The sequence below is a fragment of the Gymnoscopelus microlampas genome (genome assembly GCF_963454915.1).
Source record: "Gymnoscopelus microlampas genome assembly, chromosome: 20".
NCBI lineage: Eukaryota > Metazoa > Chordata > Actinopteri > Myctophiformes > Myctophidae > Gymnoscopelus > Gymnoscopelus microlampas.
This window is the reverse complement of record NC_139957.1, coordinates 1,287,620-1,312,336: the sequence shown is the minus strand read 5'-3', so window position 1 is coordinate 1,312,336 and position 24,717 is coordinate 1,287,620. Positions and strand designations below refer to the sequence as shown.

Genomic DNA, 24,717 nt, shown 5'->3' with positions numbered 1-24,717 from the left:
TGAAAGTATGATCGTGAATCTTATTTTGAAGTATGGTCTTGTGTTTCCTTTCTTCCTTTGTGGTTGTTACCTGTCTTGTCTCACCTTCCCTGATTTATGGTTCATGTTTATCACCTGTGTCCTGTTTGCCCCAGCCAATCCCTGTGTTAATTGTCTGTTGAGTTCACCTGTGTCCTGTTATCCTTGTGTGTATTTAATCCCTGTGTTTGGGTGTGTTGCTTTGTTGGATTATTGTGTTTGTATCCTGAGTTTCCAAGTCTGTTCATGTTTGCTGTTGTTCATTAAATTCTGTCTTCCACGTCAAGATTCTGACTTCCTTGCATTTGGGTCCTACTAGAGAAACGTCCTGACATTTTCTATATTGCACTATTGATACTTTTACTTAAGTAAAGAATTTGAGTATTTTTACCACCACTGAATGTAAGTCAATTAGAAGCACATTTTAAATGATTAATTTCTAGTCAATTGAGCAATCATTTTAGATTTCTCACCCACCTAGAGTTACATCATAGCAACTACTCAACCCAAACCTCTACCAAAGTGTTCTAGCCCTTTAAGATGAACACAATCTAAACTCAGAGATTCAGTCTGAGAACTACTTCACTTCCAGTTATAAATTAAGACCGATCCTCTGATATAAGGTTCCTTGAACAGGTTCTCAGATTGTCATTCATTGACCAATCTCAGTGTTTTGGCAATTATGTGGGGGCCCACTTGCAACATCCACATGGCCTGCCAATGGGCCCCGGGCCCACAGTGTTGAGAACTACTCTCAGTGGTGTAAAGTAACTAAGTACATTCACTCAAGTACAGTACTAAAGTACAATTTTGAGGTATTTTTTTTTACTTTACCGGAGTAGTTCTAATTGTCAGTACTTTTACTTCTACTCCACTACATCTCAGGGGCAAATATTGTACTTTTAGTCCACTACAATTATTTGAAAACTGTAGTTACTAGTTACTTCGTAGATTTAGATTATTATTACAAAACCTACATTAACCACTTCAGCCCTATGTACATTTCGGCCATTTGAAAATAGCCAATCCAAGCTATTGTGAGCTTGTAGATCTGCTATTTAAAAAAAAAAAATAATAATAATAGATTTAAAAACTTGGAAATGGGACATTCTGCATAATGAGTGCCTTCTACTTTTGGTACTTCAAGTACATTTTGATACCAACACTTTGATACCTTTACTCAACTACATTTTGAATTCAGGACTTTGACTTGTAACAGAGTATTTCTATTGACACTTTTACTCAAGTAAAAGTTTTCCCGCCACTAACTACTCTCTTATGGTGCATTGATAGCTGTTAGTCCCGCCTCTCTCCATGTGGGCATGTGTCCACGCTCCAGCAGCCCCTATATTAACCTCTGCAGCTGGCTCTGCTCTGCTGTGTTGCTGTGAGCCTGCTGTCCTCCACTCGACCCTAAAACCCTATGCTTAATACTTAACACACTTTAAAACGCACACTCACTTATACTTATACTCACCAGGACTCTGCTGTGTTGCTGTGTCGGTGTCAGTCCTGAACTCAACTCTCTCACGCTCATCTCCTCTTTGCACCGAGACATCATGGCAACCGCAGGGAAGGTGAGTAAACATGCTTCTGAAACTTTTTTTTATTTCAAGGACCCCCATAACTCTCAGGGTTACAGACCTGTAAGGGTCCATTTGGTTCTATTTGTACACTCTCAGAGTTATAGACCCGTAAGGGTCCATTTGGTTCCATTTGTACACTCTCAGGGTGACAGACCCATAAGGGTCCATTTGGTTCCATTTGTACACTCTCAGGGTGACAGACCCGTAAGGGTCCATTTGGTTCCATTTGTACACTCTCAGGGTTACAGACCTGTAAGGGTCCATTTGGTTCCATTTGTACACTCTCAGGGTTACAGACCTGTAAGGGTCCATTTGGTTCCATTTGTACACTCAGAGTTACAGACCTGTAAGGATCCTTTTGGTTCCATTTGTACACTCTCAGGGTTACAGACAGACCCACAAGGGTCCATTTGGTTCCATTTGCATCAGTGGTGGAAAAAGTGCTCAAAAGTTTTTCTTCAAAATTGACTTGAGTAAAAGCACAAAAGTATTGGTATCAAAATGTACTTAAAGTACCAAAAGTCGAAAGCACTCATAACGCAGTTTTCAAATGTATGAAATTGTAAATTGCAGATCTACAAGCTCACAATGCGTCGCATCGCGACGCATTGTGAGCTTGTAGATCGGCTATTTTCAAATGGCCGAAATGTATATAGGGTTACTGTATGTTTTGTAAGAATAATCCAAATCTACAAAGCAACTAGTAACTAAATTTTTCAAATAAATGCAGTGGAGTAAAAGTAGAACATTTGGACCCGAGATGTAGTGGAGTAGAAGTAAAAGTATTGGAAAGTAAAGTACAAATACCTCAAAATTGTACTTTAGTACAGTAAATGTACATAGTTACTTTCCACCACTGATTTGTATACACTCTCAGAGTTACAGACCCTTAAGGGTCCATTTGGGGTCCCCGTCAGCCAGGGAGCCCTGACCCCAACTTCGAGAACCACTGCTCTATCTCAAAGAAAGTAAGAATGGAATTAGGCAAAAGAATAAACAAACAAAAAAAACTGTTTTAATAACTTTAAACCCTCTTAGTAGAGTGGACCTGAGTTGGCTCTGTACTTTTTTCTTTTTTCCTCTCCTCACCAAATCTATTCACCCAAAAATAGCCGATTGTGCCGTTGTTGTGAGCCTGTAGATCTGCCATTGTTCCCCCCAGGATAATATGGATGTTGGGGTCCAAGTGGTTAAACATATTGCCCCTTCATCATGTGTGATCTGTAGAAGGTTTTGAAACTATGAGCTGATAAATATTTAACTGAATTGAACTGTTGGAAATAAAAATCTAATTTTAAAGGATTGGTGCTATTGGCAAAAGTGACATATTTAAGATTCAAGATTAACTACCTTATATCTGTCACTGACTTATACAGTTAGATACTATATTGTGAGAAAATGAAATTTTAAGCAATAAAATAAAATAGAATGACAATAATAAAAAGATAATATATGTATTATAGGACTATACCCTAACACTTAGGGACTTGACTTTGACAGGCACAGTGTACATGCATAGTGCACACAGGGGTGGAAGAAGTAATCAATATTTGTTTTGAATTAAGTAAAAGTAGCAATACTATATTACATGTCAACATATCATATTATAAGTTCAAAAGAACAAAATGATTGGCATCCAAATATACAAATAGTAAAGATCAAATTATTGTCAAAAAATAGTAGATCTACAAGTTTACAATGTGTCACATCGCAACGCGTCAGGAGATTGTAGATCAGCTATTTTAAAACAACCGAAACATAAAATAGGGCTTAATTGGTTAATGTAATAATACACAAATTAACTTCAAATTCAACATTGTTGTACTTAAGTAGGCTACAGTACTAAATGTACTTTTACTTTCCACTTGATGCATGATATATACATGCGTGGTAAAAAATTGCAGCAATAGCAATTATTTCACCCACTGTTTTACACCTGTAAACTAAATAGTGTAAATAACCACCTCATTTCATTAATTGTATTTCTATGTAAACATGATAAAAACCAACGGCTATGAGCCTGACTGATAGAAAGCAGTTTTATGCAATCAAACCAAAACTTTTGAATCATAACGAATCTGCTATTGCACACTGGAGTTGCAACTATAATGCAACTTGTGTGTGTGTGTGTGTGTGTGTGTGCACACGCGCGGGAGAGAGAATATTGTAATTACAGTGTAATGTTGTTACTGTGCAATACAGTTTTTCAGTTCAGTGTGTGAAAAACTTACAAATTAGGAAGTATATTTTCTTTTGAATATCAATGAACTGCTGCACCACAAATGGTAATAATAATAAATAAGTAATAATAATTACAAGCTTGCGTCATGGTGTGACACATTGTGAGCTTGTAGATCAGCTATTTTCAGTATCAAATCAAAGTCAAAATATATGTTTAGTAAGTTTGGGTCCCTTCCTAGAAATATAGTGGAGTAGAGTGTACAATATTTATATAATACGTAGTGGAGTGAAAGTCATGTGCTTAAAAAATAAATAAATAAATGCATACATAAATGAATGAATAAATAAGTACATAAATAAATAAATACATATATAAATAAAAAAAACTTCCACAAATATAGGCTACTTAAATCTGCTTAGTTGCTGTCCAGCACTGCTGTTCTGAATAATGGCCTGGTCAACGCAATGCTGTCATAGATACTTGTGTTTCTGTGTGTTAATGTGACTCCACCCAAATAAAGGCAGATTCAGTTGGCTGCCCACTAAGGGAGGTGGCAATGAGATCGGTGCTTTGAAGTCACGTAGGCAGCAGGAAATTATGGAAACCAGCGAGCTTGCAACATACCGTAACTGAAATTAATCTTGTAACCTTAAAATTCCCCCAACTCTCTGTCTGTCTGTCTGTCTGTCTGTCTGTCTGTCTGTCTTACTCTACTGTGTGTAAGTGAAGTCAGTGAAATGCGGTCTTTGCGTTAGACAGAATGTTTGAAACGCTCCACATTGCTTGGCAGAGTGTGTAAGACACTGGGCCAACAGACAGATAACACTGGAAGCTGTGGTTTTGATAGGGGAAAAAAGCAGACATCCACCAATAAAACCTGCTTGTATTGTTTTATGATCACTACACTGTGGTCTCACTTTAATTAGAGTGGTTATTTGTTTTTTTACAGCCTTGTGCATGTGTAATTAAATCACACACACACACACACACACACACACGCACTCACGTTTGCACGCACGCACGCACATATACAAGTGTGGTGATAAGATCTTTCCTGGTGTGTGTTAATGAACAAACAGAGGAAATCCCTCTTTATCATGTTTTACTGTACTGCACTGCATGTGACCTTTACTCAGTCACCATCTGTCCCATGCATCTACTGGCTACAGTATAGATGAAACTGAAGTCAATTACATTTTTATAGTCTCATATGGCCTCATAATCTAAATGTAATTCAATTATGTACACACACACACACGCACACACATGCACGCGCACACACGTGCGCGCGTACACACACACGCCACACACGCTGTCCCCAGCTCACAACGCATCACAATTATTTAACAACTTTAGTTACTAGTTGTATTACAAAGCATACATCATAACCGATTCAACCTCTTTTATATTTCAGCTCTTAGAAAATAGTTAATCTACAAATTCACATTGTAAATCAGGCTATTTCCGAAACATTTAAAACATTTTGATTGATAATTTCATTGATTAACTATGGATCATCTAAATCGGCAACACAACTAGTAACTAAAGCTGTCAAATACTTGTAGTGGAGTAAAAAGTATAATATTTCCTTCTGAGTAGTGGAAGTATAGAATATAAATAAAATGAACAGCAGCCATATTGGACAGAAATTGAACCTCTTCCTAACTTCCTTCACAGGTGCTGACACTAATGAAGGCTCTGTTCCATTCTTGTGCTTGTGGCATGTTGGCTCACTGGAAACACTCTGCTACACCAGTGGGTCTGAAAGTGTGGTCCAGGGACCCTCATGGTTCCTTGAGGGGGTTCCAAATATCCCCTTACAAGTGTACAAATGGAATCAAATGCCATTTGGTTCCATTTGTACACTCTCAGAGTTATGGGGGTCTTTGAAATTAAACAAAGTTTGAAAACGGTGCTACACTAAATGGAACACAGCCTTCATTAGTATCATTGGTAACACCTGAAGGAAGTAATATGGCTGCTGTGTATAGAGCCTATTGGTCCCTTGAGCAAGACATTGTGAATGTGTTTCTTCAGGTGATTAAGTGTCGTGCGGCCGTGGCCTGGGAACCGAACCAACCACTGGTCATTGAGAACATAGAGGTGGCCCCTCCTCAGAAGAACGAGATCCGTATCAAGGTACTGTACACACGCAAACACACAAGCACGCTCACACACACACGCACGCACGCACTGCGCGTGCGTGCGCACGCACACACACACACACACACACACACACACACACACACACACACACACACACACACACACACACACACACACACACACACACACACACACGACTATTCCAGATTCAAAGACTTTATTATTCACATGCTCATACTGTAGATATAAGTAAGTATGTGTCTGTACTTGTACAGACAGTTGCTCTGTCATACTGCACTAAACAAATGTTCAACCTATAGATTAGAGGGTAAATATAATTAAGGGTGTGGAAGTAAACTGTACCTGAATGCCCTTATTATCTCACACACACACCTAGCCTGTCTGAGACATTTGACGAGTGGTGGACAAAGTACTTGAGTCAAAGTATAGATACTCTCGGTCAAATATTACTCCATAAGTGAGAGTTCCTCTGTCAAATTTGTACCGGAGTAGGCCTACTTACTTTTTGAACACTACGTGAATAAGTATTCAGCGGCTAGCGCCGCTAAAAAAAACACTTTGAATGAAAAAGAGATTTACACATTTATACTGTGCATACATTTTAAAATAACAAAGTTTTGTAATATAACGACCGAGTGGCCTTTTGCCTATCATTTAAGCTTTGTCTCACTGTGTTGTCAATTATCCAAAACAAAAAGAAAAGGAAAAAGGTCCAGGCAAAGCTTTTTGCATGTCCAAAAGGACGGTAAAATTGTGAAAATAGCAGATCTGCAAGGCGCCGTGTGCTTGTAGATCAATATAATCGTGTCTCTCGACACGTTCAACCTAAAATAATATAAAATGAGGCTGTACACAGTGTAGCTAACTGTAAAATCTAATGTCAGTTGTAAAATGTCATGGTGGTTGTCGTTGCAGATCGTGGCCACCGGGGTGTGCCACACTGACCTGTACCATATGTTTGAGGGGAAGCATAAGGACGGCTTCCCAACGGTCCTGGGTCACGAGGGGGGCGGCATCGTGGAGAGCGTGGGCCCCGGGGTCACCGACTACCAGCCAGGTCAGTGTCTTATACTCTCTTAACCCATTAAGACCTGGAACGCATCTGTGTCATTTTTAGAGTTGAGCTAAAAAGACATATTTTACACTTTGGGCTATTCAAAAATAGCAGATCTACAAGCTCATAGCGCGGCACCGAGTGCCGCGCTATGAGCTTGTAGATCTGCTATTTTTGAAAAATCGTGAAAATGTGTGTAAATCTTTGAATATATATTTTTCTAAAGCGAACATTTTGAACTCAGATCTTTGCTTCTGGGACCCCCTGGAACAAAATATTTTGAGATGTTGGGGGTCCTTGACATGAAAAAGATTGAGCACCACTGATATAGAAACATACGTTTTTCAGAATACTGTTAGGATTTAGGAGACATGTAGAATCGGCTTCAGGTCTTAATGGCTTCCCATTTTAAGACCGGGAAAGTCATTTTAGATTTCAACCACTCTAGCCACCTTATACTTGGGCTATTCAAAAATAGCAGATCTGCTATTCTTTAAAATGTTTTAATCATGACCATTTTTACAAATCTTTGAACGTATGTTTTTTAGGGGGGACCTGAGACCGATTCTACAAAATATGTCTTCTAAATCCTACCAGTTTTCTGAAAAACGTATGTTGCCGTATCAGTGGTGCTCAAACCTTTCATGTCAACAACACCCAAAATGATATGTATTTGGCCGTGGACCACAATCTCAAAATATTTAGTTCCAGAGACCCCCCAGAAGCAAAGATTTTAAACATTTTAAAAGCTTATTTATCTGCTATTTTTTTTTTGCTCGCCCCGCGCTATGAGCTTGTAGATCTGCTATTTTTGAATAGCCAAAGTATAACATATGGATAAATGGGTTAAAATGATTGTGACACTTTATTAACTAATTTTGCTGAAGGACCCCCTGGCAGCCACCCAAGGACCCCTGGGGGTCCCCGGACCCCACTTTGAGAACCAATGCTCTATATTCCAATGTGGGGCGGGGTTATCGGGACGTTGTGAAATGGGACGGCTTGAGAGGGAGAGTGAGTTGCATTAAAGGAAGTTGTGTGTCCTCTCCATAGGAGACAAGGTGATTCCACTGTTCATCGCCCAGTGTGGGGAGTGTCGCTTCTGCAAGAACCCCAAGACCAACCTGTGTGTGGAGGGATGGTGAGAGAGCATGCTACACACACATCCAATACACAAACTACACTAAGTTCTATGATCTCAGAGAGAGACTTATGAAAAACAATACATCTTTTTGAGCGGTGCAACCGCTCCTATAAGAGGGTTTAGGACCCATCCATGGCAAAAGTTTTTCTTTCCATCGTGAAAATGTGTCTTTCGCTGTGACGCCATGCTGTGGAAAACACGCTCATAGGCTAAGCTTTGCAGGATGTGCTGTGATTGGCTAGCGAGACACATGATGAAATTAACTTCAAACTTCGCAGACGCGCTGTGATTGGCTAGCGAGTAGGGGTGTGCCGATATATCGTCCCGCGATATATCGCGATACGTTTTCGCGACGATATGTATCGTTTTGGGAAAAAAAAATATCGTTTTAAAAAAAAAAAAAAAAAAAAAGTGAAAAGAGTGACAACATGTTTTTTTTTCGGGTCAGGTGTCATACTATTTGGATTCAAAACGGCTATTGTAGCTGAAAAGCTACAAGTTTGCATGTCTGAATAATGCAAAAACAGAATTATTTGTTTGCATTTTCTTTTTTTCTCCTCCATATATTTTCATAATAAAAAAAGTGCGTATCGTATCGTATCGAAATCGTATCGAAGTTGTGAGCCAAATATCGTATCGTTTCGTGAAATTAGTGTATCGGCACACCCCTACTAGCGAGACACATGATGAAATTAATAATAATGTAAAAAATCACACCCAGTGTGAAGTGGGCGGTGTGTGGTCATCACAACATGACTCACTTTAAAAAAAGGATAAATGACTTTTTTTAAAGTCCATACTGCTATTCATAGGGCTGCACATGTGTCATGTGTTTCGCTAGCCAATCACAGTCCTGAATTTGCAAAGTCAGCCAATCACATTACAGTTAGTGGTGATGACACTAGCTGTAATGTGATTGGCTGATATGAAAAAAGTATCGATTTGCATTAACAATGGAAGGGTTAGGGGGTACACAAATATTTTGGTCGGTGTCCAAAACTCACTTATAGGGGGCGGCTACACCGCCCCAAAAATGTAAGCACGTCACTTCGCAGAACGTGCTGTGATTGGCTACCGAGATGCATGATGAAATTAATAACTCATAAATATCACCGCTCACTTCACACTGGGTGTGATTTTTGGGGCGGTGTAACCGCCCCCTATACTGTAAGTGAGTTTTGGACACTGACCAATCCTGCACCGTGATTGGCCAATAGTCTACAACGCAGTCTACACCCCTAACCCTTCCACAGTCAATGCAAATCTATACTTTTGCAAAGTCAGCCAATCACATTACAGCTAGTGTCATCACCACTAGCTGTAATGTGATTGGCTGACTTAGCAAATTCAGGACTGTGATTGGCTAGCGAAACACATGACACATGTGCAGCCCTATGAATAGCAGTATGGACTTTAAAAAAAAGCCATTTATCCTTTTTTTTTAAAGTGAGTCATGTTGTGATGACCACACACCACCCACTTCACACTGGGTGTGATTTTTAAATCACATAAGAACTAGGGTGTAAAACCAGAAAAACTAGACGAATGCTTTGTTATGAAGGAAAGTCTTCAGTCCTCTCGTGAAAACATCAGCTATTTTGGGATGGCTGAGGAGCTCTCAGGTCATGAGGGAGTGAGTTAGTTCCACAGTGGATGGGCAGCCGAACAGAAGGCTCCGGTCGCCGGTGACGTCACGGTTCCCTTCATCCATATTTCCATATTTCGTCCATATTTCAGGATCCTAGCAGCACTGTTCTGGATATATATGGATATATCCTGGCTAGGGATCCCGATGAGAAGTGCGTTACTGTAAGTCCAGCCTGGATTTTTGCACAGGTGTTTAATATCATGGGCCTCACAGCTGATGTGGGCCTCACAGCTGATGTGGGGGTCCATTCTTACACCCAGGTTGGTGACAACAGATGCAAGGGGAAAGCCCTGGCCAGAGAAGATGACACTGGTTTATGGGGGAAGATTGAACCTGGTGTGCAGGGTGCCGACTTAGAAGTTTGAGTTGTAGGAGGTTTTGTTTCATCCGCGCCTTCATCTCCACCAGGCAGTCGATGGGTTTGGATGAAGGTGAAGATGACGACGGGGCTGCAGAGGGGGTTAGTTCAGTCTTTATGGAGAGTTGGGATGGGTGTGGTGCTATATAGAACCTCGTGGTTCTTTGGGATGATTTGTGGCGTGCCATAAACCTCAGGGCGGATTCACACTATGGTCCCGGGTGCGCACCCTGGACCACTTGGCTGATGTTGTGGTAGTGTGAACGTTGCGTATCGTTCCCCGAAACGGATCGCCGTACCGTACCCGAAACCACCTGGGGAGGTAGTCTCGGGTCCGATTGCTGCGGACTCAGGAACGGAACGCGGCAGTGTGAATCCATCCGTACCAAGAGAAAGAAGTGGACTGCTAATCATATATCATTTATATATTTTTATAATGACGCATTATTTTAGCTGGGTTATACCTTCTCATAGTTATATACTTGAATGTTGACAAGAAATAATAATTCTGCTAGTGTTTGAGTAGCGCGAGCCGTGAAAAATAATAAACAAAAAACACATGTGTGGCGAACGTATATAAGGATAAATATACCAAGGATTAGTCCGTGACGTCACTGCTAAAATATCAAGGATGCATCAGTGATGTCACGATCATATTGATAATAACAGACGGTGTTACATTTTGAGGTTTCAAAGACCAACGCACACACTGCTTTGGTTGTGTATTGTTGTTCTGTTATTATTATAACTCAAGACAACGTCAGGAACACAGTCAAACTTTATTATTCACTTTAAACTCTGACAAGTGACACTTCTTCTGTGAATGACATTCTATATGTCCCAAAGCACCATAGTCAACAGCGCCCCCATGAGGCACATATTTACCATTACTGTTAAATTAAATGGTCTCGGGTGCGCAAGTATCTTGGCCAATGTGAATGCTGGCCAGCTGGGAGAAGCCATTCGTACTCGGGAACGGTTTGATTTAAACGGACCCAGTCTGAATCCGCCCTCAGTGGCTCTTCAGTGGTTCTTTGGGATGGATGTGGTGCTATATAGCACCTTTTAAGGTGCTACTGTATACAGCACCAAAAACGATTCACCTATAACAACGAGCCAAAGAACCGCTTATTGGTGCTATATAGCACAATTAGTTTTTTTTATATCCACTGAGTAAATGTACTTATTAACTTCCCACCACTGTGTGCAGGTCTGATGAGCGGTATGACGTGATGTCAGAGGAGGACAGCCGGCTTTCTTGTAAGGGTCAGAAGCTCTACCAGGTGTGTATATATACCACTGTTTTTCTGTAAACTGTCAAATCCCTATAGTGTTAATTTCAGTGGTGGAAAGAGTACTCAAATGTTATACTTAAAGGTTTCATGACATTCAGTTTTACAACACATTAAAAGTCTTTGTCATGGTCCTTCAAACGTGTATAAAAAGTTTGAACTGAAAATTCCACTCTAGTGAGCCATTGCAGGTGTTTTTCTCTCACGTTTCTAAAGCCTTTTCAACTACAATGAAAAAAAGAAATCTTTGCCTGCGGGTGTCTCTGTTGAGCGATTTTGCCTGTCAATCATCACCTCTGCTCCGCCCCCCCCCCCCCCCCCCCAACCCCCAAAGGAAAGGATAGGGGAGGGGAGGGGCGAGGAGAGGAGTGGGCGGGATTAATGGCCTGTGACTTCACTAACCAAGGGCCAATCTCAGATTACTTTTCAGCCTAATTATTCAGAAAACCCCAGACCACAGAAAATCCACTGAATGTTCAAAGTTCAGTTGTTTGGGGTGTAATTGAGGTAAAAACAAAACAAAAAACAAAAAACATAAAAAATAAAAAAAGTGAAAATGAATGTCATAGAACCTTTAAGTAAAAGTATCAATACTGCTAAAAGTATCAATACTGCTATATAGAAATACTCTGTTACATGTAAAAGTCTGGAATTCTAAATCTATGCTACTTGAGTAAAAGTACAAAAGCATTGGTTTCAAAATGTACTCAAAGTACCAAAAGTAGAAAGTACTCATTGTGCAGATTTCACAAGTTTTCAAATGTATAACAATCTTTTGAAAATAGCAGATCTACAAGCTCACAATGCGTCGCGTCGCGACGCATTGTGAGCTTGTAGATCTGCTATTTTCAAATGGCCGAAATGTATAGGCCTAATAGGGCTGAAGTGGTTGATGTGTTTTGTAATAATAATAATCAATCAGCAAGGTGACTTAGTTTCCCATTTTCCTCAAAAGTACCAGTTTTGGATCAAAATAAAGGTCTGATCTTTCTACCATTCCAGTTCATGGGGACCAGTACGTTCTCAGAGTACACCGTAGTGAACCAGCACTCGGTGGCTAAGATCAACCCCGCCGCCCCGCTGGACAAAGTGTGTCTGCTGGGGTGCGGCATCTGCACCGGATACGGGGCCGCCGTCAACTCTGCCAAGGTACTTGTGATGCGCGGGTTGACCCGTAACCCGCGGGTCAACCCGCGGCGCGGGTGGGTCAAGTCAGAATTTCGGAGAAAATGATGCGGGCTGAGGGTGAGCGGGTCACGCGCTCTCACACGCAAAAAAAATAATAATAATAACATGCTCTTGTTTTGTCTTTATTCCTAATAAGAATAAGAATAATAACAATAAAACAGTTTGAATATACTTGGGGATTATTTTCTAACCATAATTTTACAGAATTTTTAAAAATCGCGGGTCGCAGGGCGGGTTGAGCCATAGATTTATATATGGGTTCGCGGGGCGGGTTGAGGCGGGTTGCGTTCCGTGGCGGGGCGGGTCATGAAAAAACCCGACCCGCGCATCACTACAAGGTACTGCTGCACCACCCCCTGTGTGTGTGTGTGTGTGTGTGTGTGTGTGTGTGTGTGTGTGCGTGCGTGCGTGCGTGCGCATCTGTGTCACTTTTAGATTTCTTTGGCTATTCAAAAATAGCAGATCTGCTATTTTCTGCTACATCTTTGAATATGTATTTTTTTAAAGCGAACATTTGTAACTCAAATCTTTGCGTCTGGAGGAGGTCCCTGGAACAAACTATTTTACACATTTTCACGATTTTTTCAAAAATAGTAGATCTACAGCTATGAGCTTGTAATGTAAATATGTTTTTTTTTTAATTGCCAAAGAAATCCTAAAATGACACATGGATTCAGAACAACTTCACCCATTTTCAACCTATCTTCATATAATTGGTCCTCACTAACGCTCATTATTCCCATTGTCCCATTGTTCCCACGGGGGAATGAGCACCAGTGAGGAGCAAATAAAATATGAAGAAACGTTGAAAATGGGTGAAGTGCTCCTTTAACTAAAACTACAATTGGAAAAACATTTAATGAACTAAAAATATATTTAATAAATATAAACTTACTGAAGCTGTATTGTGTTTTTACACAACTAACTTTAACTAAAATCATGTAGAAATGTCCTTAGTCCTTAGTCCTAAGTTTTTGTAGTACAAATGATAAAATACAAAAAACATGAATAGTGATCTACAAGGTCACTTGTGAGCTTACACCTCTATTTTCACTATTTGAAATATTGCCTAAGTGGCCAATTAATAATGTACTTTCCCTTCCTAGTAATGTAGTGCAGTCAAACGTACAACATTTGTCTTTGAATTGTAGTGAAAGTCATTAATTATCAAAAAATACAATATAAACTAGAAAATGTGCTCCTTGGAGCACAACTCTCCGCTGTTGGGAATGTTGGGAATGTTCTATCTGTATAAGTGTCCTATCCGTCCTGTCTATATAAGTGACCTATCCCTCCTGTCTGTATAAGTGTCCTATCCGTCCTGTCTATGTAAGTGTCCTATCCGTCCTGTCTGTGTAAGTGTCCTATCCGTCCTGTCTGTGTAAGTGTCCTATCCAATTGTTACAGTATCCGCCATTTCTCAACCATTTCGTGATTGTTCCTGTCTTACCTCACTCTTACCAGACTTGTGTTGGGAATGTTGGGAATGTTCTAATTCTTATGTTCTAACTGTCCTATCCATCCTGTCTGTATAAGTGTCCGATCCGTCCTGTCTGTATAAGTGTCCTATCCGTCTGTATAAGTGTCCTATCCGTCTTGTCTGTATAAGTGTCCTATCCGTCCTGTCTATGTAAGTGTCCTATCCCTCCTGTCTGTGTAAGTGTCCTATCCCTCCTGTCTGTATAAGTGTCCTGTCTGTATACTGTAAGTGTCCTATCCGTCCTGTCTGTATACTGTAAGTGTCCTATCCGTCCTGTCTGTGTAAGTGTCATATCCCTCCTGTCTATGTAAGTGTCCTATCCGTCCTGTCTGTGTAAGTGTCCTATCCGTCCTGTCTGTGTAAGTGTTCTATCCGTCCTGTCTGTGTAAGTGTCCTATCCGTCCTGTCTGTATAAGTGTCCTATCCGTCCTGTCTGTGTACTGTAAGTGTCCTATCCGTCTGTGTAAGTGTCATATCCCTCCTGTCTATATAAGTGTCCTATCTGTCCTATCTGCCAATTATGTATCAGCCATGCAGCCATTTCATGATGGTTCCTGTCTTACCTCACTTTGACAGTGGCGCAGACACTGTCAAAGTGACCCCATGTATTTATAAAGTATTTCACCGTATTGTCACGTGTCACGTGAGGCTTGACCAATCGGTGTGTCATATTTAGAAAGTGAAAACAATACTCTCCTGCGGAGAGTAATAATAATAATGTACAGAGAAACGTTTTTTTTTTTTTTTTAAAGGGGTAGTTCTAGTAGTAGTTTTTGTCACATCCCTAAGCCAATAATTCAATGACCAGCGGACCGGCAGTGGTACCGGTAGGAGACACAAAGTAGACTCTTCGTGTCACCTACCGGAACCGCTGCCTACCGGGTCATCAAATTATTGTCTTAGGAATGCGACAAAAAAAAAAAAAAACATTAATTCAAGTCTCCATGGGGTGACTAATCGATAGGAAAAAAGGTCATTTTGGGGGGTGAGCTATCCCTTTAAGTAAAAGTACATCTTTTGCCGTCCACCACTGCCCCCTGCAGGTGGAGCCGGGCTCTACGTGTGCAGTGTTTGGCCTGGGGGCCGTGGGCCTGGCGGCGGTCATGGGCTGCAAGGCGGCGGGGGCCAGCCGGATCATCGCCATCGACATCAACCCCGACAAGTTTGAGAAGGCCAAGGTGTTCGGCGCCACCGAGTTCGTCAACCCCAAAGACCACAGCAAACCCATCAGCCAGGTGAGAGACGACGAGAGACGCCCAGGGGGCATGACACCAGAGACCTTATTCCGCCCTAAATTCGGCTCAAACATTGGGGGGGGGGGGGGGGGGGGGTAAAATGGCTTCTGCTATGCTGCCACCAATGCCCTATCGACAACCATTACTCCATTTAGACCGGGAACGCATCTGTGTCGTTTTAAGATTTCTTTGGGCTATTCAAAAATAGCAGATCTACAAGCTCATAGCGCGGCACCGAGTGCCGCGCTATGAGCTTGTAGATCTGCTATTTTTTTGGGGGGGGGGAATCGTGACAATGTGTTCAAATCTTTGAACATATATATACATTTTTAACTCAAATCTTTGCTTCTGGGGGTCCCTGGAACAGGATATTTTCAGATGGGGATCCGCGGCCAAGTACATATCATTTTGGGAGGTCCTTGACATGAAAAAGTTTGAGAACCACTGATATATAGCAACATAAGTTTAAAAAAACACATTTAGGATTTGTATATTGATTTGACCTCAGAAGCAATAAGATTTGAGTTACAAACAGGGCCGTGGGAAGACGTTTTAGGTTAAGGGCGCTGCATGTCTGCCTAGCGCGGAGCGCAAAACCGGATTTATTATTATTTTAATTGTTTTTGTTACTTTATTCGGTTCATTCGGTTCCAGAACACATATTGCACTAAATCTCCCCAAATAACGACCAACAACAACAGGCACATTATGCAAAAATGTTTTTAAAAAACATTTTTTATAAAAGAAAATTGTATTATTATTACATTTTTCCATACATTATTTTCAGGGGGTGCTGCATCCCCCTCGGCACCTCTACTTCTCACGGCTATGGTTACAAATGTTCGCTTTCAAAATATATATTCAAAGATTTGCACACATTTTCAGGAATGTAAAAAAAATGCAGATCTACAATTGAATAGCCAAAGAAATAAAAAATGACACCGATGCGTTCCCCTGTGTGCAGTGCTATCCTCTGCCCCCAACCTCCACCCCTCTTTTTACGTATAATATATATATTTTGCTCTTATTGGTGTTGTTACTGATAAGTCATGTATTGTGTGTATGTCTTGTTGATGAATTGAGTACAATGGACCACAATGGAAACATTTTGTGCAATCCTTCAAGCAGAGCTATTTAGACTGTATACTGCCGTAAAACATGTTGATAAAGTATTCAATCAATCAATTAAACAATCAATCTATCAAAGGTGCTGGCTGACATGACTGGAGGAGGAGTGGACTTCTCTATGGAGTGTGTGGGCAACACTGGAGTCATGGTGAGAGAGAGAGATGTGTGCGTGCGTGTGTGCTTGCGCGCGCGCGCGTGTACAGTAGTGTCTACAATTGTGGTATTTCTATGTATATGTATGTAGTCAATTAAACCATTAAAACCAGTGGTGTAAAGTAACTAAGTACATTGACTCTCAAGTGCTGGACTTCAGTACAATTTTGTAGTACTTTTACTTAACTGGAGTGTTCTACTCCACTACATCTCAGAGGCAAATATTTATACTTTTACTCCACTACAATTATTTGAAAACTTTAGTAACTAGTTACTTTGTAGATTTTTTTTATTATTATTACAAAACATACATGGTAAGTGACCACCTCAGCCCTATATACATTTCGGCCATTTGAAAATAGCCGATACAAGCTCACAATGCAACGCATTGTGAGCTTGTAGATCTGCTATTTTCAAAAGATTTGTATACATGTTATGCATTTGAAACCTGTGTGTGTGTGTGTGTGTGTGTGTGTGTGTGTGTGTGTGTGTGTGTGTGTGTGTGTGTGTGTGTGTGTGTGTGTGTGTGTGTGTGTGTGTGTGTGTGTGTGCGTGCGTGCGCACACAGAGGAGTGCGTTGGAGTCGTGTGTGAAGGGCTGGGGGGTCAGTGTTCTGGTGGGATGGACTGACATGGAGGACTTCGCTGCCAGACCCATCCAGCTCATCGCGGGACGCACCTGGAAAGGCTCCCTGTTTGGAGGTCTGTCAGATCAGCTGTGACACACACTCTACTGCACTGTCTATTAGTGTCACTGTCGGGGGGGGAAACCAGTGTTAATTTTGAAAGCAATTCTTTTGAATATAATTCCATTTAGTTTTTCATATAGTCATATTTTAGTCATCTGAAATGTTTTAGTTTTAGCCGAGTTTTACTTGAGCTCAGATGAGCTTAGCTTAGCTTTTATTTAGTTTTCGTCAGTGAAAAAAGGTAATCGACGAACATTTTTCATCATTGTTTTAGCCGACAAAATTAACACTGGTAGACACCTTGTATGTCCAAAACTGTTACTTTTCAGGAAATGTGTTTACATTTAGTCACTAGATCTTTTTTTTTTTTTTTTTTTTTCTTTGGTTCGATATAAAAAAAATAAAAATAACACACAGACCTTCACTTTTAAAATGTTTCACAAATAGCAATGCATTGTGAGCTTGTGGATAGGCTATTTTCGCTACTTTTGTGCGACAAGGCATTAAGTTACTACATTAAAATGTAAAAAAAAATAAAAAATGCAGGTACAGGGTTTCTGCCTGACAGCAACAATATCAATGCATTAACCCATTAAGATGTGTATAGCAGATCTACAGTACAAGCTCATAGCGGTGCACTCTAGCCACTCTAGCGAGTGCCGCGCTAGCTTGTAGATCTGCTATTTTTGAAAAATCGTAAACATTTGTTCAAATCTTGGGATATACATTTGTAAAATATTTAGTTCCAGGGACCCCCAGAAGCAAAGATTTGAGTTACAAATGTCCCCTGATGTTTAAAAAATAGCAGATCAACAAGCTCATAGTGCGGCACTTGGTGCAAGTCATTTTAACCGCTTTAAACCAATACACAACAATATTCAAAAATAGCCGATCTACAAGCTCACAACGCGATGTGACGTGTTGTGAGCTTGTAAATCGTCTATTTTCAAAAAATCTTCAATACATTTTTGATTTCTTTTGAAGAACATTTCAACAACACAAATCTTGTATGGGGGTCCCTGATACAAACAATTTTCAGATGAGGGTCTGCGACCAAATACCTATTAGTGTGTGTGTGTGTGTGTGTGTGTGTGTGTGTGTGTGTGTGTGTGTGTGTGTGTGTGTGTGTGTGTGTGTGTGTGTGTGTGTGTGTGTGTGTGTGTGTGTGTGTGTGTGTGTGTGTGTGTGTGTGTGTGTGTGTGTGTGTGTGTGTGTGTGTGTGTGTGTGTGTGTGTGCGCGTGTGTGTGTGCGCGTGTGTGTGTGTGCGTGTGTGTGTGTGTGTGTGTGTCAGGTTTTAAGAGTAAGGACGGCGTACCAGAGATGGTGAATGCGTACCTGCAGAAAAAGGTGAAGATAGACGAGTTCATCACTCACAAGATGAACCTGGACAAGATCAATGACGCCATCGAGCTGATGAAGCACGGACAATGGTACTGAAAACTCTCTTCTTTAGCTGGGAAGGAATATGTCAAAAAATCATAAAGATCCTGCACTTGGTGACTAGTCTGGTGTTTAGTCTTTGTTACAAAAGCATAAGCAGTTTTAGTTGAATTAGTCAGACTAAATGAAATACATATGTGTCCTTTTGAGATGTTTGGTATTCATGTTAGATTATATCACTATTGAACATTGTAATTATGTGTTACTATTTTGGGCAGAAAAAACGTTTTCTTATTTTAAATAAAACAAATGAAAATAGCTGATCTACAAGCTCACAACATGTTGCATCACCACACATTGTGAGCTTGACGACACAATAACGTACCTGACCTGGTGGAGACCTGTGCTCCGAGGAGCCCTTTTTCCAGTTATTATTATTAGTATTATTAGTATTATTATATATATATTTTTTGAGTCTATTGGAAGTTCTGCAGTGTTGCGGTGAACTAATATTTCATTTTTGTTTGTTTTGTTCGACAGCATTCGGTGTATCGTGAGCGTCTCTCCTCAATAAGATGGAGGTGGTCAATTCACCCTGCAGGGAGACAGAAGCCCACCCTGCACGCTTAGCCCAAACGCTAGCTACCAGCGGGAGGCATGCGTTAATCCGACATTCCATTTCTCCGACTATGTGGCATCCGCGTGCACCGCTGCCTTTGTTCTCCTCACTGCCCCTCCTCTCTACTTCCATACACTGTCTCGCATTCATACTTAAAGTAGTCACTCAACCAATGCAAGCTCATTAAAGAGAATATTGGTTCTTCATTTGAAACGGTTGCAAATGAAAATGTCAAAGTCATACTGTTAACATTCATTTTAGTAGAGTATTTGGCTACACCTCTGTTAGCTCCGTTGTCATTACAGCGTTTGTCTAACCGGAAGTACCGCTCAAAAAGGAATGCTGGTCCTAGCGCATTAGGATATTTTGGAACGCAACAATTTGTCAGAAATGTGTTTATCTTACAGTAAATGCAGGGAATCTCTGTACGTATGTATGTATGTAATTCACGTATCTCGAGAACCGTTCGCCCGACTTCAAATCCGGCACACACATCGTAGATGACCCGAGGGAATGCAGTGCCAAGTCGGTGCCATGGCAACCCCAGCCTAAGCTTGATTTGCCAAATTCCCCACACCTGCCATTTGATTAGTTAGTCAGTCCACTTTCCACAGTCAGTTTGCATTCTTCAGACATTCGTCCCAGACGTTTACCACTGAAAAAGGACTATACTGGTATAATCCCTATTTGCATCGTTCCTGAGTAGGGCGGTAGCCTATACCCAACGGGTCTAATTGATGTTAAAACTCATAAATTGGTACATTTCCGGTGCCTACGTCATTTGGGCGCGAGTGTCGGGGGCAGACCATGATGACCATCATTAATTAAAATAGTGTTTAACACATTAATGTGGCATGGTTATGGTGACAAATATACCAGTGAAAGAACAACTTATGGTTAATTGAAAAAGTTACACAGTATGACTTTAGCATAATACTGTTATTCAGTTTAATGAGTATTGTGAACAATTGTTGAAATTTAGATTTTCTTGTGTGTTTGTTTCTAAAACTCAATGATTCAAGCTTGTTCTTAAGAAGAAAAGCATGTTATCTCAACAAAAAAGATTAGAAAAAAACCGTTTAGTAAGTTTATTTCAATACTCAAACATGTAGTAAGGACAGTTGAAACTTTAAGTGTTCTTCTTTTCTATTTTACAGTGCATGTCAGAGCTAAGTTTTTATTTCAAAGGCAGTTATATTGATTAAGCTACAACATTACTAAAAACATTGAAGTTATGTGTATTAAAACCATGATTATTAACCAGCATTGAGACTATTATGAGAACAAGATGAAACTTTTGCTTTGCTTCGAAATAAAGCTTTTGTTACAGCCACAATAAATGACTTCAAATGTTCTTTCTGCTTTACGGGTTTGGTCAACATGCTCCTTTGTCTTTTATATTTTAACTGCATGCAGTGGTGGAAGAGGTACTCCCATTTTCTTTTACTTTCACCCATGTTCAACCTATCTTTTACCATTTACCATTTATATCTTCATATAATTGGTCCTCACTAATGCTCATTATAATATGGTATCATTTATGTCTCGGGCTGTCTCAGAGGAGGGCTGTGGACAATTTTGAAACCCGCCTTCCAGTGGTAGGCTATAGGCAGGTTTGGTCATTTCAAGATTTCAACTTTTTTTTAATAAAATTTTGTATTGATTGAAACAGAAGACATTGCTGTTGAATTAATATTAATACAAATATAATAAATAAAACGCTTGAAATTGTGTTTGAAATGACCAAACCTGCCAACCGATGATGTCCCTGGCAGGCAGGTTTCTGAACTGTCCACAGTTCTCCTTTGAGACACAGAGTGAGTACGTAGACAGAAATGGTGCCATATATAATTAGTGAGGACCACTTATATGAAGATATGGTTGAAAATGGGTGATGCTATTTGCATTAGTTTGGGTCGCAGGGAGACATCAGATTTGTCTTTTGGGTCTCGGGGTATAAAGTTCGGGAAATACTGGTCTAGAGTCTAGAGGAAACATTGGATTGGAATGACTTGAAAGACGTACATACAATTTGGGAAGGCATTCATTTTAAAAGTGTCAATTTCACCGGCGAAAAAAGTAGGAACTCCAGTACTTGTCTTGTCTTGGTGAAAGTTGCTCTGTCAAATTTGTATTTGAGTTAAAGAATCGGAGTACTTGCTTTAAAAAATACTGATCCATTCAAAGGTACACTTATAGAAATACTAGAAGTATTAAAAAAGTACAAATTACAAAGTATATGTTCTTTTGATATCAATGCATTGGCATTGCTGGATTTGATAAAAAATTAAAGATTCTCCAGAAACCTACAGTATATCAATATACGAGCATTATCGCTGGATATGGTGCCTGCAGCCTGGTTGCGCTGGTGAAAACAACCTCACGACAGCTCGGCTGTGTTTATACACACGGCCAGATGATGGATTATAATGGATATAACATTTCTGTGACCGGTTGAAAAGGTTATAAAACACGAAAATCGCTGGCACTGGGTGAGTATATTATGAAGGCAGACCTGGCAGTCAAAAAGTCAATAGGTTTAGCTTGTATATGCTCTATTAATATCTAGCTCTATTTCTGAGGCTAGCTGTACTCCCTAGTATACTGTACCAGTGGTGGAAAAAGTACTCAAATCTTTTACTTAAGTAAAAGTATCAATACTGCAGTGTACTGTATAAATACTCTGTTACAAGTAAAAGTCCGGTAATCAAAATGTACTTGAGTAAAAGTAGAAAAGTATTGGCATCAAAATATATTTAAAGTACCAAAAGTAAAAGTACTCATTGTGCAGAATGTCCCATTTCACAAGTTATTAAAACATATTTAGAAAATAGCAGATCTAAAAGCTCACAAGGCGTCGCATCGCGACGCCTTGTGAGCTTGTAGATTATCAAATGGGCGAAATATATATAGGGCTGAAGTGGTTAATGTATGTTTTGTAATAATAATCTAAATCTACAAAGTAACTAGTAACTAAAGCTGTCAAATAATTGAGTAGAAGTATAATAGTTGTAAGTGCAGTGCTTGAGTAAATGTACTTAGTTACTTTACACCAGTGGTACATACTGTAGTTACTACATCAGCTAAACTCATCAAAAGGGTCTCGCATTATAAGCAGGCCTGGTGTGCTTTTTTTTTAATAACATAATTTATTATGGTCTTACATTTAGACATCATATACTGTAGATGCTCTCATGTTTCTGTGTTGTGGTGAGAAAGGAGCTTGTCTCAAAGTGTGAGCTATGTTTTTTGTCACTGTCAGGTGGAAACCTTGTATGTCCAATAATGTTACCTTTCAGGAAATAGAAACGTTGAAGACCCCTGATTTAGTCACAAGCTAGGCCTATTGTTAAGGTTTCGAGGCCAATAGGCTCGAAGCCTTATTACATCTGTAGGAATTCATGATCTTCCGCCGGTTTTGCCAGTTCTGGCCTAACCGCGTGGTCACTTCTTATGAAATTCGGCAATATGGTAGAGGGCTATGCCAAACGGCGAAAACCCGAAACTCACAACCATTGGCCAAAGGGTGGCGCTGTAGCACTCAATTGAAAATGCCAACTTTGAACAGGTACAGCTCATGCCCTGTTCGACCTACAGCCGTGAAACTTTGATACACACATGCGTCTCCTCATGCCTAACAACTTTCACTGTTTGACTTTTGACCTCTGACCTTTAGATCTCCCACCATTTCGAATTCTATGAAAAGCAGTAAAAAGCAGTAAAAGTCCATAGCTTTCTGGGATCTTTGAGCAATCTGTACGAAACTGTCTACACATGAACTTTGGACCAATGCCGACAAACGTGAGCAAGCGGATTTTCCATAAGTGAAAACGTTAAGCTTTTATAAGCCAATGAAAATTGCAGCTTTTATGACAATTATTCATCTGCCCCTAACACATACATGCAGACTCACATTTGTTTGACACTTTGCAATATTGTAGAGGGTCCTTCCAAGTATCACTGAAACCAATCTTACTCCAATTGGTCAAAGGGGGGCGCTATAGCAATTTTTTGAAAATGCAAACTTTAAACAGGCAAAAGTCATGCCTCGTTTGGCCGACAGCCGTTAAACCTGCTTACACATGTGCCTTGACTCATGAGGAACACATGTATCACTTTGACCAGTAAGCTCTGCCCTTAGATTGTCTGCAATTTTGAGCAGTTTGAAAAACATTTAAATCCAGGATTTCTGAGCAATTTGCGTGAAACTGTGTCAAATACATGTTTGAGGCCCTTTTTCACAGGTTCAGGTGTGTTGGTTCAATAGCTTGATCGCTTAATCATCTGCCTTGAAACCATAGGGTAGCCGGGTTCGAATCGGGTTCGAATCCCACCTCAGGTAGACTTCATTATAATTGCATTGCACACAACATGACTATATCAATGAATACATGTGCAATTGTTAAAGATGACGAGAAATGCATACTTGAAAGTAGTTATTTTCAATGTATGACGTACTTCATTCGCCCTTTTGTTTTGTTTTCTTGGATTCTCCCTTTTCACTGTCCAAGGCTGTGTATTGGATAGCTCCACCAGTAGAGTGTGAGTCTCATGTGCCGAAGGTCCCTGGTTCGAAATCCCACTTATTACAGTTCACATTTAAATTACATTGTACAAAACATGACCCTGTTAATTCAGACATGTGCAATGTTTAGACAATAACACAAAATGCTTTTGAGAGTAGTTGTTTTTTATGTATGACATACTTTCTTGTGAAAATAGCCGATCTACAATCTCACACCTTTTTAGATAGCAACGCGTTGTGAGCTTGTAGATCGACTATTTTCCACTAGTTTCCATTCCGAAATATATTGAGCAGTTTGAAAAACATTTAAAACAAGGATTTCTGAGCAATTTGCGTGAAAGAGTGTCATGTGTGTGAACTCCCTTTTCACTAGTACAGGTCTGTTGGCCCAATGGCTTAATCATCTGCCTTGATACCGCAGAGTCGCCGGTTCAAATCCCACGTCATGTAGACTTCAACTCAATTGCATTGCACACAACATGATTGTATCAATGAATAAACATGCAATTGATAAATGAAATGCTTATTGAGAGTAGTTATTTTCAATGTATGACGTACTTCATTCCCTCTTTTGTTTTGTTTTGTTGGATTCTCCTTTTTCACTGACTAAGGCTGTGCATTGAATAGCTTGATCAATACACTGTTAGTCTCATGTGCCAGAGGTCCATGGTTCAAACCCCACTCGTCACAGTTTACATTTAAATTGCATTGTACAAAACATGACCCTGTTAATTCAGACATGTGCAATTTTTAAACAATAACATGAAATGCTTTTGAGAGTAGTTGTTTTTTATGTATGACATACTTTCTTGTGAAAATAGCTGATCTACAATCTCACACCGGAAGAACCTATAGGACGGAAAAACCTATAGATATCAACAGACACCATCAGGGAGGCCATATCTTTAGCT

General features: G+C 40.1%; 1 protein-coding gene across 1 annotated transcript; it reads left to right on the top strand.

The window, feature by feature from the left end:
* The first annotated feature begins 1,411 nt into the window (after positions 1–1,411).
* LOC311035761 (alcohol dehydrogenase 1-like) lies at positions 1,412–20,605 on the top strand. Its single transcript, XM_084044183.1, has 11 exons — positions 1,412–1,595; positions 5,824–5,925; positions 6,829–6,970; positions 8,021–8,108; positions 11,328–11,400; positions 12,412–12,558; positions 15,121–15,312; positions 16,520–16,588; positions 17,162–17,294; positions 18,574–18,712; positions 19,203–20,605. Exons 1-11 carry the CDS (start codon positions 1,578–1,580, stop codon positions 19,234–19,236), a joined length of 1,137 nt encoding a protein of 378 aa, XP_083900309.1. The 5' UTR covers positions 1,412–1,577; the 3' UTR covers positions 19,237–20,605.
* Positions 20,606–24,717: the final 4,112 nt, after the last annotated feature.

Excerpts from the sequence above, each read along its gene's own strand:
- LOC311035761 (XM_084044183.1), top strand. Across the intron at positions 5,926-6,828 it reads AGAACGAGATCCGTATCAAG|ATCGTGGCCACCGGGGTGTG; the intron begins GTACTGTACACA and ends TTGTCGTTGCAG. Across the intron at positions 11,401-12,411 it reads AGGGTCAGAAGCTCTACCAG|TTCATGGGGACCAGTACGTT; the intron begins GTGTGTATATAT and ends CTACCATTCCAG.